This window comes from Symsagittifera roscoffensis, chromosome 8 (genome assembly GCF_963678635.1).
Source record: "Symsagittifera roscoffensis chromosome 8, txSymRosc1.1, whole genome shotgun sequence".
Taxonomy (NCBI): Eukaryota; Metazoa; Xenacoelomorpha; order Acoela; family Convolutidae; genus Symsagittifera; species Symsagittifera roscoffensis.
The window spans coordinates 30,720,509-30,739,150 of NC_087069.1; the positions used below are offsets into that span (position 1 = coordinate 30,720,509).

General features: G+C 40.0%; 1 protein-coding gene across 1 annotated transcript in view; it reads left to right on the plus strand.

Moving 5' to 3' along the window:
* Window positions 1-17,956, plus strand: part of LOC134853548 (tumor protein p63-regulated gene 1-like protein) — a 454,277-nt gene extending 436,321 nt beyond the window's left edge. Inside the window, exons 9-11 of the mRNA XM_063869548.1 lie at window positions 2,968-2,987; window positions 3,343-3,502; window positions 17,623-17,956. Coding sequence (XP_063725618.1) covers window positions 2,968-2,987; window positions 3,343-3,502; window positions 17,623-17,820 — 378 coding nt within the window. The 3' untranslated portion in view covers window positions 17,821-17,956. The remainder of the gene's footprint in view (window positions 1-2,967; window positions 2,988-3,342; window positions 3,503-17,622) is intronic.
* Window positions 17,957-18,642: the final 686 nt, after the last annotated feature.

The window sequence follows — 18,642 nt, forward strand, 5'->3', positions numbered from 1 at the left end:
AAGATCGTGATAGCAAACGACTTAGGAACTATCTCTGATGAATGAAACTTTTTTGGAGCAATTCACCATCACACACATTCAGATATGAAACTTGATTCATTATCAGCAGAATTTTCCGAGAATTGTCACTATGAGAATTCTAAATACTACATCACTTATGCGCAGTAGAACGATCACAAATACTACAATCTTAAGTACTAGCAGTATGGAAAATCCCTTATACAGGATACCTACTTCCAGGCAATTGATCAAACTTCATCGAATATAAAGGCGACATTCTTTGGTGTTACACCTCCAGGAAAAAAGTATCACCTCTTTATCATTTGCCGATAAACGCTGTTATCAAAAAATTCTCGCTGCTCGTTTTTTTTTTAAAAGTAATGTTCATTTCGTACATACAATTTTCATGAGAAAACTGTTTTTATTGATTGAGGAGATATTTTGTGCACGAAATTTTTTGCGCTGAGATTATTCAGATACATTTCACACTTCAGTATATATTATATACATCTCATGTATCTAAATAATCTCAACGGAGAAAATTTGCGCGCTCAGTGTATCTCCTCAATCAATATCTTTAGTTTCCTGCATATTAAAGTTATAACTGTTAGCTTTTTAGGATGGCCGCATTACATCCTAGAGAGACTCCCAATTCTCTACGCCATGTTTAACGTTATAGGATTTTTGTTTTAGCCCTTAAAGGAATATACAACACAGGTGCATTCCATACGCAAATCAACAGGCAAGCATGCCTAGCTCAAGTACAGCAGGATTTTATGGAATTTTTCCAACTTCCATAAGTGAAATTTTACCTGACGCCCAAATTAACCAATACAATTAAAAAAACATTCCTCAAATCCCAGCCTATATGACGACCCACAAACAACACACATAATAACGCCTACAGCACCGATACAATCACATAGTTTACCGAATCAAAATCAATTTCAAATCATTTCACACAAGTTAAAGAACAACTTTCAACTACCATCATGACAATGAAACAACGAAGCCCAATCTCCCATATTGTTTATCATGCACATAATTCGAATGAAGCATGTGAACAAATTAAAGATTAAACACATACAGTAAGTTTTCGTTCTCATGTTGATAATAAATTTAGCTCGCAATGAGCTGCCAAATCGGAGACATCAACCGATCTTTTCAGAGACTTCAAATCTCCTATGCCAGAACTCTTCACTTCCATCAATGAACTTCTCTACATATTTTCCATTCCAGTTTCTCCACTTCATCACGAAACTCATCCGACAAGCACTCAGATGACTCAATCCAGACAGTTTTTAACGCACAATAATGTTAAGAAAATCCCAAACAAGACATCCCGATTAATTTAATGACTCAGAAGCCAGCCCAATTACTAACTTTTCACAACCACCTTCTATCCCTTTTATTTCCTCAAATCCAATCTTCACCTGTTCATTAACTCCAGTTTCTCATATACCGACGCTTCCCCGATCCTTTCACGACTACCTAGCACTATTAACGACATCTAGAACCCTATCAATGAGGATCAATTTGAGCCCGACTTAGATGCTTTTACACAACGCCAACAACAAATCCACAGTACTAATCAACCACTTACGATACACCAATCAACTTCCGCTTCATCTTCAGAAAAATCCACATCATCTATTCCCAACACCCGCACCCGTGCACAACGTATACGCCTGAAAAATTATATCCAACAAATCCACCCATATACCCAGTCAACCGCCTCTCCGCATCTAGACTCCTGCGAAGCAATCATCCTAGACATACTAATACGCAAGAGTTTTTACTTCTTACCATCCCATTATTTTACCTTAGTATCACGTTAATAACCAAGAAACCCCGAGCCAAAGAGATTCTTCTGTTGACGAATACACGCTAATCCCAACGATACCTTGGTTTTGCTTCTGTAACTTCACTAATTCACTAAGAGTACCACTTCGCAAATCAGATGAGGATGAATTATATGTAACAGCTCTCCACATGCTCACTACCGCCATACAAGTTAAAGGTTTTTATTAACCTTGGCTGATCACAAGTCATTAGCCGTTTCATCGCACGCAAGTCCAACCACTTCCTCATCGCACCTTACGACCACGCTGTAATCCGATACATGGAAGGTTCATTCACCATACGTCACCGGCATTGCAGTAAACTCGCAACTCAAAAATATTTCATCAAAACTGATTATTTTTTCGATTTACATAGCATTAACAAAATTCGATCATGTCATCGTGCATGCACTAAAAAACACCAAAGCTTATGATTCATACTTTAGCCTCTTTGACAGTTTCCACCTATCATTCAGTTTTCTTATACCTAGAGAACGCCAAAATGACTGCTCGCACGAACTAATGTTGAAAACGAAACTAATCCACACGATCAGACGCTAAAAAAGCTTTTATTCAATATGTTGTTAAAGGTTTTCAAAGTTTTTGAAAGTGTTCATCGCTGCCATTTTGTAGCTTGATTTAAGAGAAACTTGATTTTTTTTCAATGACAGATTTTTCTTGGCGCTAATTTGAACGCCTGTAGTTAGAGCTTCTGGAACCTTGTTTCAAACCATTTTTACCCCAGATAATTTTTTGCTAAAAAAAATCTGTAAAACAGAATTGCCTTAATTTTCCCCCAATGACAAAAAATAATCTTAAACCGGTATACTACCTTATATCAAGCGTCTATGATATTAAAAGGCATCAACATAACCTTTTGTCTGGGTGGAGATCTTAAGTAATCTTTCATTACTATGACTAAAAATTTTCATTTGAGACGCAAGCTAGCTGCCTATGCGTGTTTTCTGTCAAAAACGTTGATATTCGAGAGTAGGTTTGAAACAACAATAGGCAAACGGAGAAAATTTAGGCACACATATCTGTAAAAAAAATTTTGTGGGAGCAAAACAACAAACTTTGTATAGTTGGACTGGTGAAAATTGATTTCATATTGAGTGTTACTTAGATAATTTCATCAATATCACTGTGAGTACTTTAGAGAGGATAAGGCGTACAAGCTTCAAACTTTGAAACTTAATCGCTCAAAAATGTTTACGACATTATCTTATGGCTTTTTTTTGTGTATTCGGCTCGACGAGTGTCTCGCCACTTTTTTTTCTGTTTTTATCTATCCTCAATGTTTAGTGTTAATTGGCGTTGAAGGCGCTTATAGATAATAATAGGGTTGGTTGACCCAAATGGATGTTTTAGTATAGTATCAAAGAAGGGACCCTTTGGGTCGTCGAAGGTGGCAGGGGTTGGCTTCCGCCTCATGTCTATGTTTCTAGTAATCCACATTTAAGTGCTGCCTTTTAACTGGTTGACTGCCTGGCTGATTTAGGCCCAGAGACGATCCATGTATCAAGATAACATACCAGCGACTGACTGGACCAGTGACAGTGTCTGAGAACTGGAACCCATTGGCCAAGCACATCCCATGGTGCATCCTCACTTCACACCCCCTCAAGCGCAAACCAGAGGGCAACACAGACAAATACGATGTAAGTTGAGGGGGGAGAGGGGCTAAAACACAACAAAACAACAACAATCAATTTTATAGTAGGGGGATAGTGGATACTCTCGATATTGAGACTTTTGAAGTCAAGGGTTAGTTGCCTACTTGGAATTGCGTAATCAAAAGTTGTTTAAGCTTGTGGATATCCCTGGGGTGAACCGATGGCAGTGGGCAAAGTTTAGGCAGTAGGGCACGGGAAGGGAGGGGCGAACAGAGTTATTTTTTTTTCCTTACAGTTAATTTATCAATTTTTTCAGTTCATTAAACTTGCGAAGCAAAGTGTATTAGTACGAGCTTTCAATTTTTTTCCGACCTAAGTCGCAAATATTGGTGCCACTTTTAGGGCACCTTTGCAGCTTTTTGATAGAATGTGCTTTGACATTCGAATAGTAATAAGTTAACTCAGTTGATGCATTATAACCGCATTAAATTAACCGAAAAAAGCTACTAGTTTCAAAGACTATATAAAAGCTACATGACTATAATTAAAACTCAGTTTCAGAGATTTTCTAATTCAATGTATCTCGAAATTTTTGAAATCAAAAATTTATACATAATGTGACTTTATGCTTTCCGATTTCTTACATGAAAAGTTGGATGCCTTCAGTTTGTTGTTCCGATTTTTGTAACGAAATTAACGGAATATTAGTGCTCGGGTGGTTTTTTCAGACAAATTTCGACTTTTTAACTAGTCATGTTTTGACAAATTTTTCAAATTCATTTGAAAGCCTTTGTTGTGCTAAATTTAATTTTGAAAAGGTATCTCATCTGTGATCATTTTCTGTTGAGTTATGAATGTTTAAAGATTGCCAATTTGGGACAATTATCGCGCGATATATTTTGCGCTATTAAAGCTTAAGCGTAGATTTAATCCGTCTTAGACTTCGTTCCAAATTGTTTGAAGCAGTCTATTTGCCGTAATTGATTTGTTATTAGGAGCGGAGTCTATCATTTTGTACTTTATATGGTGTGTGGCGGATGATTTTCACAAAAAATCTCAAATTAAAAAAATATCCTTTTTTATTACAATTGTCTTTTACGTTCTGACTGCTCAATAGATCTCAAAAGTCAGGGGGAACATTCAGTGCTTCGTCCTGATACAAGCAGTCTTGTTATCTTTAAATTTTTTAAAACATATGTAGCATCGTTATTGGCTAGTTTTTAACATATGTAGCTTCGTTATTGGCTAGTTTTTGGGATTTTAAGCTTCCGTGGCTGAGTCTTCAGTGTATGAGATTGTGATGGTGCTATCGTTATGTGTTAGAATAGATCTCGTGTTAATGTTAAAGGTCCTTGTCCTAGTTGACGTTGACTAGTGCTTGATCAAGTTATGTTCGATAATACATTGTTGAGTTGTCGTTACGATCTGATTTGTAACAGTATGTTCTAAGGCTGAATTAACATTGATAGCACCTATTGTTTTTTGAGTTAAGGAAGTATCATTCGGTTTCCATAAGTAAGATTTTACATCACAGCCGTAGAATACACTTACTTTATGGCGCAGTCAGCAAAAGTACCAGTGGACGCGAATAATCTGCTTAAAATATCGATTTTTTGGGACATACAGACGACACAACTACCGACGGAGTGGCGTTGATGGAGCAATGGTTTAAAATTAGGGTTTTTTTGCGAAAATAGGCATAACATTTGAATGCGTTATTAGGGCCGAAACTGACAGCAGTTGCGTTACCAGAAGCTCCAGTAAAGGAACCAGCCCTAGATGGCGATCCGGCTACAAATACTAGAGATGATAACATTCGAAACGCACGGTATAGAACAAGATGAGAGATCAAATGTAAAGGTGTCCTAATTGTAGGAGTGTTTTGCGATATGATTCCATGGGATACGGCGATGAGAAAAGCCAAGTCACTCATGATTTTTGTCACTAGGAGAGGTACAAACCATTTCGCGAGACGTTATCCGAAGGTGGATATCAATGACGATTCCATTAGAATGAGGAAGTTTTAGTAGAACATGGTGGTGTTTTTCCGAAAACCGAGAAACCGAAGGCTCGAAAAATACGTACTTTTTCACGAAAACCAGCAAAAGGGAAGTTTTTTATCAGTTCTACTGCCACCTGAGGGGCTTGAAAGAAGATTGTAGTTCGGGCAGGAGAAGTTACAATGGTCATCGATATGTTTGTAATCAATAAGTCAATTTCAAGATTCAGGAAGAACTCATGACTGAGGTGATGACTCAGGAAAGGACTCTAGAGTACGCATTACTATTAGAGCAGACACAGAAGAACACGATTTGGCAGATCGTTTTAAGAGTCCAAGTTCAAGATCACAACATGGCCCAATCGATTTGCTTGCTTTGCTTCTTGGATCTGAGATTCGAAGTCAATCAAATACTTCCTATCATCTGGAATGCACTGGAAAAGTGGACATCTAGTTTCGGATTCCTTCAATTTTGAAGTAAGCGTCAGAAATTCTTAGATGCGCTGATTTGCTCAAAACTCAATTAGCTGGCAGACTTTTGCCTAGGAAATTTTAGTCACTAGTTTCCAGACCTTCAGAGATAATTCCATTTTTTCATGAAAGGCAAGATTATCAGAAACTTGTTAAAACTTGTTTATAAACAAATTTAAATTATTTCAGAGTGCTTTTGCTCAATTTAAAATACATTGCTCATCAAAAACGAAAATTTAGTGTAAGCTAAAAAAAATGGTTATCATGCAAATTATTGTTATGATTGCTTCTACGTAATGAAAGACGGCATCCCCAGCCGTAAAGTTGGATCTCATACTCTGATATTCGGTGATTTGAATGCGAGAATCAGTGCGGAGCAATTGACCGAATTAAGACCACTAGCTGGTGCCTGGTCTGACGACCAAGAAACAAACTCAAACGGTGAGAAATAGCTGGAGTTTTGTTCGACACACGATTTAAAAATCGTGAACACGTTATTCAAGAGGCTTATAACGTGGCGTCATACCAGAGGCTCAGGTGCAGTCATTGATTATATCTTGTCCGATCGGAACACCGTCTGGAGAATATTAGAGCCAGTTGGGGAGGTAGTTCCGGGTATCACTGAGATCATGCTAAACTTGTAGGTGTGATCTTACCTCCGACAGAACCAGGCAAAAAGGCGTTTGATGGTGAAATCCTTCTCAGAAAAAGCTTAAAAAGGAAGTATCCTGGACTACGGTTCAAAATCAATACCTGTCTGAAATCGGTCCACGGTCGCTCATTCCTAACATCAGATAACCGCTTGTCCCACACTGACTCCATTGAGAGCCTCAATATAACTCTAAGGAGTTGGTGTGCAATGTCCATGCTAGGTTACCGGTTCCGGAACCTGAGGAAAAAGAGGGTACATTCTTCAAGTCTGAACATCGTTTGTTATTAAAAGAAGAAGAAGTGCACACTCTCAGATTATAAACAACAGAACTGACGAATTGGTTGCAGCAAGGAAAAGGCTAAATTTGAAGTGCAACAAGCTGAGGAAGTTTGTACAAAATGAGATATTAGAGAGCGGCCTGGAAGGATTTCAAGACAAGCATGTCCTCAGACAAACGCGTGAAGCTTTTAAGGTGTTGAAAGAGACTCTTAGGAGTGTTCGTTTGAGTTGGTTGGAGAGAAGGAGCAAAGCTGAAGTCAGTAATGTGAAGTTTCAAAAGCATTATGAGAAGCTGTTAACGAACAAACTGGCGAGTGAAAAGTTTTTGTTGAAAGGTCACTACCAGGGGCGGATATTGGACCTCCTAAAGGGGCAGAGGTAGTACAAGCCTTGAGAGAAATCAACACTGGCAAGGCTCCCGGTGAGAGTCAGATCACCAGTGACCTTCTTAAGTGGCTCGAAGAAAATTTTCAATCCTCTCAAAAAGATTTTCGCTGATATCTGGCTTGAGCCGGGAAAAGTTTCCAAATTTGGAGGGACGCCGTAATACTCAATCTGTTCAAGAAAGGAAGCAGAGCAGAACCGAACAATTAGTGGAGCATTTTCCTTCATGACCAAGTTGGCAAAGTGTTCGCAAAGGTGATTGCAAATAGGGTGAATAAGCAGCTGCCGAAGATCTCACCCTGTCAATTTTGGTTCCGAAAGCACACATCAATAGGCCAATCTATCTTGGCAATTAGATGTTTGCTTCAAAGAAGGATTGAAAACCATCAAGTTTGTATGACTTTCATTGACCTGAAGAAGGCTTTTGATTCTATTGATAGGGGAGTGCTGTTTATCGCCCTAAGGGATTTTGGAATCCCATGAGATATCATCAGTTTGATTGAAGCGCTCCACACCAAACCCATCGGTAAGATTGCTAAGGATAACATCTTTGTAGTGAACCGGTTAGTGCGTTTTAGGCCCACTGTTGTTTATCATCCTTTTTGACTTCCTCCTAAGTAAGACCAGTGGAGATAAAAGAAACTTTGCATACGCTGATGATCTGCCCTTGATCTCTGACAGCCAAGTAAATGCTACCAAGTCGCTAAATGAGATTGAAATAACCTTTGCCTTGGCTCAATTAGAAATTTCTGCCGAGAAAACTAAAAGTATTGTGATAAACACCAAAGACAATACTAATGTTCCTATCAAATTACCCAGTGAAGAGGTAGAACAGGTTAATCACTTTGAGTACCTCGGCAGCATCATAACAGCTGATGGGAGAGCTGACAAGGCTATCAGCGCTGGCATTTCTAAATCCAGGAAATCAATGTTACGTCTTAGACCGGCCCTGGTGTCTAAAAGGTTGACACTAAGGAAAAAGGGTCTCCAGTCCTGCTATACGGCTTAGAGACCCTTGTTATCAGATAAACTGATCTTGGTGGACTAGAAGTGGTTATACACCGCGCTAAAAGAATGTCTCAGACTAGAAACTAGAAACGAAATGAAACTAAAGGAAATGAATGAAAAAGTAAAAACAACGCAAATCGCACTATGCAAGAGAAGGGTTCAACTCTATGCTTCTTATGAAAACATTGGGGTCGATAGCTTGAATGATATACTTGAAGGTGCTAGAGTTTGGCAAAAAGATTCGATTGGGCTGCTTAGTGCTGATCTTGACAACCATGGGCTCAAGACTAAGTTTGACCAGGATAACTGGTTGCACAATCCGACAACCAAACTTAAGATCACAGACGGTGGGGATTTTAAAGCAAATGCTATCGGCAAAAGTTCGCAAACAGCTCTATGTGCTAATGAAAACTGTGGTAGAATGTTTCATAGCAAAAAGAGATGTACAGGCGTTTTAGAGGTAATCATTCAGAACCCTCGGTTCAGACCTCCGATAGTAGTAATTAAAATGAAACTGATAAAGGAATTGAAAGAACTAGAAATCCCGCAGCAGCCCAGCAACGGGAGTCCAAAAAGGCAAATTCGACTGCCCTCTGTCCGACTGTAACAAGGCTTATGTCTGTCAGCGGTTGGACTAAGCACATGTAAAACTTCCACCCGCATGTGAAACTGATCAGCGCATCAGAATCGACCGTCTCTGCACCGCAACTGAGCCGGCAATCTTTCGCATCAAACCAAGACACTAGCACGGATGATGAGGTGCTAAAGTGTCCGCTCTGCTTATCGGTTCTCGGTTAGAAAGTCAGTGATCAATCACTGTTATGTGAAGCATCGATATTCGTGGGTCAAAGCAAGGTCAATGCCCAAGCCGTCAAGTTATGTTGGCGTTGTCCCGGTGCGTACATTCAATAGGCAAAGTTGGCAAGTGAATTTAGCGTCATGACCACCACTGCTACCTCGGAAAGGTAGAATGGTTTCCCGGTGGTGACTTTCTTTTCGTTTGAATTAGTTCTAATGATTTGATAAAGTCAGAACCATTGCCCCTGGCCTTGACCAGCTGGGGCGCAGATGGGAGGAACTTATTACCATCCGCCAAGAAAGATGAATTAGGTTTCAATAGTTTTAGTGGTGAAGATGACAATGTACTAAAAATTCAATTTGCGATGAAATTTTTGGGGCTATTTACAAGAAGTGGAATAGCAAAAGGGGTTTTTTGTTAAATCAAAGTTCAAAAAGCATTTCACACCAACACCTTAAATAGAGGGCGAATACCTATCCATTTGCAAGATAAATACTCAGTTTGAAAAGGTGTTCCGAACAACAGTTAGTTTCACCTATCGTCCGAGCAGTGAAAAAGGACAAATCAATCAAGTTGGCATTTTATATGAAACAACTGAACATGGTAATTCACAAGAATAAGTATCACATGCCTAATTTTGAAAACTTAATTGAGTCACGTCATAGCTTAAGGTAATCATCGCAAGATTCCATTATGTTCGACAATCGATTTGAAATATGCATGTATTCAATTGAATTTGCCTCCCGAATTTAGACAATATTGTAATTTTAACATTATCGGTACGCGTCCACTGGCTTTTCAAATGGCGCAAGGTACTACCTTATTGAGTTTACCGAATACATTTATTCCCTAGATGACATTATCATAATTTCTACGGATGGTTATAAAGATCATATTGATAAAGTGGAAAGGTGTGTAAAACGATTAGGTGACAAAAAATTATTGGAAAATTTGACAAATTGGAAACCAGAGTGAAATTTGATGCGTGTAAAGAAAGCCCGAGGGTAGCCCTCGAACAAAAAACCCCAGGAGGTCGGAAAAGTGGCATTCGCGTCACGCTGCCTCAATTCGGCCGAAATGAGATATAGTAATGGTCTATAGAGCGTTTTCGTTATTATTGATATGGTTAACAGCTCACTGTGGTCACTTAAAGCGTTACTTAGTGTACTCAAACCTAACCGTGTAAACAAAACATATCAAAGTGGAATGACGAAATGGATAGATCGTTTGGTTCCATTTACGTTTGAAGTAGAGCACATTCTAGGAAATGTATGGGTTTCCTCGACTACACTTCGCGTTTTCCGGCCAAAGAACCAAAGCCACCCTCGAAATTTGACGAGGAAATTGTTGTTGCATAAGTTAACTCAATTAGTAATTTATTACGTTATTTCAATTCGTTCGATAAGCACTCGAGAGGGAATTAAAGGCATATTTGCGGTGTGAAAATCAGCAAGAAATTAAGTCACTGCACTAATTGCTCAGCTTTGATTGGTCAATTGAGTGCGAAGAACTCACACTCCAGAAAGCGCGCCAAAGTTAGCGTACAGCAAATTGAACATTTCAGAAGTAATCAGTTTGAAATTAGTAGTGTTTTCGTTCAGCACTATCAGAGTAGTAAAAATTTGCAAGATTAACTAGAGCCAGGAAAAAGCAGAATGAAAACGGAAATTTTTGCAACAAAAACATATAGCAATGCGAAGTTGTTTGACTATGCGAATTACATCATTGAAAATGAGAAAAAAGGCCAGCGAAAGTCATATATTTGAAGAAGGCGGTAAATTTGAGGCAGTCGGAACGAAGGGGAAAGAGGAAAATTCAAGCGAAGAGGGAAGAAGAATTAATCAAGTCAGCTAAAAGAAATTGGAAGCGGATTCCAAGTGTGACGCAGGACAAAACCACCGTGGGAACGAACGAAAGGCTCAAAAACCAGAGAAAAAAGAAATCATTGCTATTGGGGGAGACCGAAATGCCCATAAAATCACAGTAGGTAAACCAGAAGTCGATAATGGATATAGTCAACGAGGAAAACAACAAAGATGGAGAAGTGTTGACAATACCAGATATGTTGGAGATAAAGATTGCGAAAATGTTTTACTGAAAAGTACTTGCTGCACTGACGAATCGATACGGGAAGCGGGACTGCATCATCAGCAAGGACGACGAGAGATGTGGCGCGTTAGGCCAGTATTATAATCAGAAAATAGTAGCCCCAAATCAGTTGCAACCAGCAATATGGGACGTTTTCCAATCAGTTCACCCAGACCAAGAGGAATGACGGACTTAGCAGAGAAAATTTGGTGGCTGGGAAAGAATAAGGACATCGTACTCCAGTCCTCAACGTATCGATCTTGCACCAAAATTGGCAAGAACCTGAAAACCTTTATACCAAAAGATACGGCTACACCGGTAAAAATTGAAAGAGCCGAACGAAGAGCTTCAAATTGATTTCATGGGACCGATAATTAATGAAAAGGGTCGTGTAGTCTATATTAAATGTAAGATTGATCGGTATTCTAAATTTCCTTCATGCAAAAATTTCAAGAAAGCAAACACTGGAAACGTGCTTTGATTCCTCGAGTTTATTAGACTACATGGAGTTCCTAGGGCAATGAGAGTTGATCAGGCGACATGTTTCATAGAAACGGTGATAGAACCATTTGCTGAAGATAATAATATTGAACTATTATGATCGCCGGTGGATGATTATCGGTGTCAGGAGCAGTAGAAAGATTGATTCGTACACTCAGAGAGAGATTAGGTTGTATAAAAGAAGAAACGACAGAAAAGTTTAAACTACGTGAAGACCTGCTTCGCTTAATACATCAACTGCGAATCTCTCAGCAAAAGGTTTTTAAAAATTTCACCGTTTTAAGCACATTCTAGCCGCTATCCGAATACTTCAATATCAACTTTAATAACTGAACTTAAAGATGATTGGAAAAGTTTATTCATTCCTACTAGTTTAGGTTATATGGTTTTTACTGGTAAAAACCAGTTAACCGATGAAGATCGCAATTTTTTTGAACTACCACTAAGAATGACAGGATTAGACCTCCTCAGTAAACCGGACTTTTCCAGAGATTATGAGTGATCACGAGCCATTTGTGATCCGTTAGAAAACAGTGATCCAGAAATAGCTGAACTCGGATAAATAGAAACATCAAAATTGAGAGACAGCGCATCACACTCTCAAAAAAAGCTTAAGTTATGGAAAATTGCTCATCAGAAAAAAACTGACAGTAAATCTAGCGTCACAGAAATTAGCATCAAATAAGCTAAGCGTGCGAGCATAAAAAAAATTTTCTTTTAACAAATCAGAGTTTGAAGATGGGTTAAATCTGAGATATGGATGGGAACCACCAAACACCCAACATACATGCCCATGTGGACAATCGTTCGCACTGACCCACTCCTTACACTGTCCCAAAGGTGGATACACTCACCTAAGACATAATGAACTTCGCGATACTTTTGCGACACTCCTGGACGAAGATTGCCATGATGTTGAAATAGAGCCGAAACTCCAATCGTTGGAAGGCGAAAGCTTTCACAACAAAAAAAAGCACTACTGAAGATGACGCTCGACTTGACATCAAGGCAAATGGACTCTGGGGAGGCCGATTCAGCCGAAACTCTTTCGATGTAAAAATTTTCAACGCCCATGCTAAATCCTGCCCTAAAACTATATCTGACGCCTACAAAAATCATGTGTGTCAAAAAATTAAAATACCAACAAAGAATTCTGGATGTGGAACACAGCAGCTTTGTTCCACTGTTTTTTGCGTGTACCGGAGGAGCAGCACCAGGCTCTACAAAAACTATCTAGAAACTAGCAGAGAAACTAAGCGAAAAACGGAACGAATCATACTCGGACACAATAAACTTTTATACGAACAAAAATAAGTTTTGCACTTCTGAGGAGTGCAATCCTCTGCCTAAGGGGCTGCAAAAATCTTAAAAATACATCCAACATAGACAATTCTATCTGTGCTATAATCGAGGAGGGTAGATTCTAATTGACAATTCTCTTGATGCATCAAAATAGACTTGATTTATTCATAAAATTTTTGCCGATGTATTTATATAGCGTTGGTACGGCCTTATCCAATCTGTGCACGTACCGTCGCATTTCGGAGGGCCATTTTAATTGACCCCCTTTTTTAAACTAGTTTAGATGAGATGACGTGGGACAGATCGCTGCTGGACGACAACGAAGTAAAGGTCGGGACCTCAGAACTGATGTTCTGGTGGAGACGAAAGAAGCAAAGCCAAACGTTTGATTCAGAGACGACAGGACCAATTGTATTAAATTTTTCAGAGGCGAAACTCAGACTGGTCACAGTTTAGGACAGGATCAGCCCGCCAATTGCAAATGTGGCTAGGAAAACGGTTCATAGGGTCCGAGCTAAGAAGGAGCCTGAAGGAACGTTTGAGGCGGTGCACCAGATGCAGAGATAAAACGAACTTCAAAGTCGACAACAACCATCAATGAACCTGGGAACCAGGAAACAGTGATCCGAAACACAGTTTTAGCGAGGACCGGTCCGCCAACATTGAAAAGGATGCTACTGTTCAACTTTGCGGCGATTAAGTGCGACCCCTGGACGATTAGAAAAGAAGTTATCTACCAAGGACCGTGACGCGATAGAAAGAGTAATAACCGTAGGACAGCAACATAAACCAGGGTGGCCACTTGGTATCTTTTTAGATACTGGTATCTAAAAGTCACTATTTGGTATCTTTTTTTACGTAAGTATCTATTTTCAGACGTGAATGGGAAAGTGCAGGGCAACCAGGACTCTCGTGAGTGGCTTCTCCTGGGCAAGACTTGTGGACGGCGAAGACGAGTTTGTGGAATGTCAGTTGGACAAAAAACGAATCAATATCAGCAATGGGCGATCTCGACTGACGCAACACGAAAACTCAGATGTCCATAAGTGAGTGAACTCTTGTCTTGACTGGTATGATGAAAAAACAAAGCAAGTCGTTTGTGTTTACACATCAACAGATTTCTAGTATTTGACTGTTTAGGTCGAAAGTAGCAGCTCTCAATCGGCAGCCAACTTTGCAGGCATCGCTTGTGCAACATTGTGATGTCCAAACGGGAACTCGCAACGCGGTGGCATTGCACGTTTTGAGTCTTGTTTTGAATAAACAGACATTTCGGTCTAGCGACTCTGTTAACCGCAAACGATCTAAGTACAAGAAAATGTTTCCTGATTCATCATTCACGTCTCTCAACTGCGGAAAAACCAAAGCCAGTTATATTGCAGTACATGCACTAGCTCCTTACGCCCGAGAGCAGTTTCGGAACCTATACAGCGGTAAACTTTTTGGGCTGCACGTCGATGAAACAACTTATAATAGAAAATCGCGTTTGGAGTTCTAGGATTGTTCATTTTGCGGATGGTACGCGTTTTTGCCGGTACATGACAACAATTGAGCTCGACGTTTCGCTGAATATCGAAGAGTTTCTGAGGAATACGTCGTCGGCGAAAACTTTAGACGACGTTAAGCTTCAAGATGCAAATGCAGTTTTTGCCGCCATCGAAAGCGCGCTTGCTCTTTATCATCTGAGTTTTGACAATTTAGTTTACCTCATGACAGACAACTGTACCACAATGACTGGCAAGCACGCAGGTGTGAAGGCGAAAGTGAGAGACGTTTCTCCTCGAATGATTGACTTTCCTGGATGTAGTGTAGTGCTCATCAAGCCAACTTATTGCTGAACTCTGAAGCGCGCCAACCTGGGATTTTTTCCAATCTTGTGAAACTAGCGGTAGCATTCTCAGGATATGTCGGCACAACGCCGAAAGTGCAGTCGATCATGAAGAAATGCAACGACTTACTGGACCTTAAGTCGTTTACAGGGTTCTCACCAACGCGCTTTTTGTCTCTGTATCAGTCTTTCGAAATTATCCTAGACCAGTTTCATGTTGTTTCAGCGCTTGTTAATCTGTCAAGTGACGAAACTCTGAAAGGAATGTTCCGGGCTAAAAATCTTGTGATCAATTTGGACACAGTAGTTATTCATGTCAAGCCTATCTATATACTTACAAAGGTTACACAGGACCCCAAATTGGACGTACACGAGCAACTGAAGCTTGTATTGCTAGTTGTTTCGCAGTTACTGGCGCGAATGGGTCACATTCTGAACATAGGCCCCAACAGCTATTTCAAGAAGCTTTATGTTCAAAGTAACTATAATTCCGACAGTTGGATACCTTTAAGGCTCAACTCTAAGACCACCACGCTGTATCACAGCAATAACGAGTACGTTCTCAGCAAACTGTCTAATCTGACTGCAGAACAGGAAAATGGCATTGTCAAGCAGTGGAACACTCATAACGAGTTTCAGTTGAACGAGCTTCTCAAGCGGTTTTTGCCCTTCCTGAAATGTACACTGACGAGATATTGTTATGTATTGTTCATTCCGTTAACAGATTTCACTGATAAGAAAATCAAACATTTGGACAACTTGTCTATGTATTTGCATTTATCTTGCTCCGCCGTTCTTGACGCTTTCACAGCTTACAAGTTCAGCTGCGACAACCAATCTGCCGATTTGCGCTTTTAGTATATGACGGGAAAGTTGAACGCGTTCTCAGAACTCCGAACGTTAGTTGAATCTGTTATGATTGTTTGTGGGCACAACATGGTTGTTGAGTCTGGCTTCTCGGCAATGAAAGTGACAGAGACAGAGTATACGAACGCGTTAACTTCCGAGGTTTATGACGCTCTACGAATAATCCAAGAGTTTTGGGACCGGGACAGTTTCGAAACGTATGTTGTACCCGCTGAGTTGCATCAACTAATCAAAGTATCATCGAAAGCTTACAAAGATTTGACGAAATCAAAAAATGTGGCAAACACCAGAAAAAGAGCGTACGCGGACCACCTTAGATCGGAGCTACAGGTGTTCAAGCGCAGAACGCCAGGAGCAGTGCAGAAAGACATCTCTTCTACCAACGATGAGCTCAAAAAAGCAAAAGAGCTGGTCGAGCATCTGGAAAAGAAGAAATCCAAGCTTGAAGCTGACCGCGATTCAGTTGCTGTTTCGTTTGTTAATCAACTGTAAAAAATTAAATTTTGCAGTCATTTGTTTTCAACAGGTTTTAGCGGTGTGTGAAAGTGTCTTTTGTTAAAGCAAAATTTAACTTGGTTACTTTTTGGTATCTTTTTCAGGAATATGAATGAGGTATCTTTTTTATTCCCAACCAAGTGGCCACCCTGACATAAACGCCAACTAGTCGGAAAGCTTGAAGGGACGACGAAAACTAGAAAAAGGGAGTCGAAAAGTAAGCAGACAAAACCGACCAGTCAAGAGAGACGGCAGCGAGTCCAGGAGAAAAGTTCGGGAAAAGGAAGCGATGACAACAGAGTTCGCTTTGTCAGATAGTTCAGACGTAGAGTTGGGATTCGAGGCCTCATTCCAAGCTGAGAACTTGCCAGGGCCATCATCAGGGCACATAACGATTCAACAGGAGCAAAAGTTACCATCAACACAAAAAGATACTAGAAGTGTAACCTATAATCTAGGCGAGAATAATCTAAGGCGGGGTGCCAATTTGCAGTGTGAGTGAAACGAGTTGTAGTGATTCGGTGAGTCCACAACAAAACGATCGAGAAGAGGGCGAAATAACAGCGGAGTCTACTGAATGCGAGATCACAGCGGAATTGACGGAAGGCGAAATTCGAAATGAAAATGAAAGAGAAAATGTCGACATATAAACATGTCAGAAAGACCAAAAAGTTCATTTTCAAGGAAAACTTGATTTTAAAAATGTCTATGAAAAAACTGTTTAAAAATCATTTTGCCCAAGTGGGTATGTGGTGGTGCTATCGTTATGTGTTAGAATAGATCTCGTATTCATGTTAAAGGTCATTGTCCTAATGATGTTGAGTGGTGCTTGGCCAAATTATGTTCGATAACACATTGTTTAGTTGTGGTTACGATCTAGACTGAATTAACAGTGATCGCACAAGTTTTTTATCGAGTTAAGGAAGTATTATTTGATTCCCTTAACTAAGGTATTACATCGCAGCCGTATATTACGCTTACTTCAGAGACTCAAATTTGCTAGGTCGCATAATCGAATCCGACACGTGGCAGGGGTATTGCTAATTCAAGGCGTATTTCTGTTTTTTCTGTTTTCACTTGATAGAGCTGCTTTTTGGTCGTGTTCTCGCAAGTGTTTGCGAAGCGCAGCTTCGTCTCTGTGTTTATTGTTCGTTTATTTTCACTATTTCGTTGGTACTTCAATATAGTCCCTCTCGTGTCAATCATTTTTTCATGATATCGAAATTTGTTTGTTTTACTATTTATTAACAGAGTATGCTCGAAGCAGATCAGCTGATCTTGTTGCCTGACTTTTTCAATCTGCAGTGCCACTGGTCATTTTGTTCAAATATTCAATCTTCTTTATATCGACTTTTATAAATTTGTATTTCTCTTTTTCTATCCAATCTTGTATTGCTTTTCGTACCTGCAGGGTCACGTGCTTTTGATGTCGTTTGATATCAGGGCGAGGTTTTGTGGAGGTTCTGTTCTTCAAATATGTTGTGTTGTTCAGGTTGAGAAGTTCAAGTGTGCTCTGGTTGAGATGGCGGACAAGTACCGATTGCAGCATCCCGATGCGCCCCACAGTCCAGAAGTGATACCAGAGGGCACCACGCCCATCGAGATGAATGTGCGAGTAGGACTGTCCTCGTTCATTGTGAACCAGAGCCATCTGGCATATGCCAAAGACAGAGGTGGAATACACTTTTGATTGCCCGCCCGCCCCGCCCCCATTGTACAATGAGTTGCTGCCAATGAGTGAGGCGACAAATGGTCGAGTCGAAAGCGACAATTCGCACTTTTTCAAAAAAAAAAAGCAACAAGCGCCCCCCCCCCCACCCCGCACCAACGACAATTAGTAAGATTTAAATGGTGTGCGTGCTTTAAAATATTGCAAGCTTGTCAGAAACGAGACAAGAAATGTTAGAGAAAACGCCTGGAGGTTGGTTATTGGCGCGACTGGGAGAGAGTGTACACTATTTGTGGCTCGGTGCAAATGTCGCCTTTCCTTTTCTCACTTTTACCACTTGTCGCCATCGACCAGTTGTCGCCTCGCCAGTTGCTGCTGTATCTAATATATGGATGCTACAACTATTTGCTCTAGTATAATTGTGGCGTGCCCTGTAATGTAGCTGGGTCTGAACCCATAAACATGTATACACAAGCTCATCTGTTCAATGTTTAATACAGTTCATGGCTTAGTTCGAAACTGGTGATACACTGTCCCCTTTTTTGAGGACCCAGCTATCATATAGGTGGCTATCTTTTAATGTAATTGAATTGATGACGCTACCAATCGCCATAAAAATGCGAAAAAAATCATGCTAACTAATTTCTCTTAGTAAACGTTTCCAGACCCAACCTTTGCAATGAAAATGACATTTGGCTTTGCAAACTTCTGCGCCTTCTTACCTTATAGTTTCATTTTTGCGTTTCAGTGAGTTTGGATAATTTTGTATCTATCGCTTAGTGTATCGTTGAATTTCATGTTTGATTTATTTTGGACTGTCAGTATTTGCTCCTTGAAATGTAT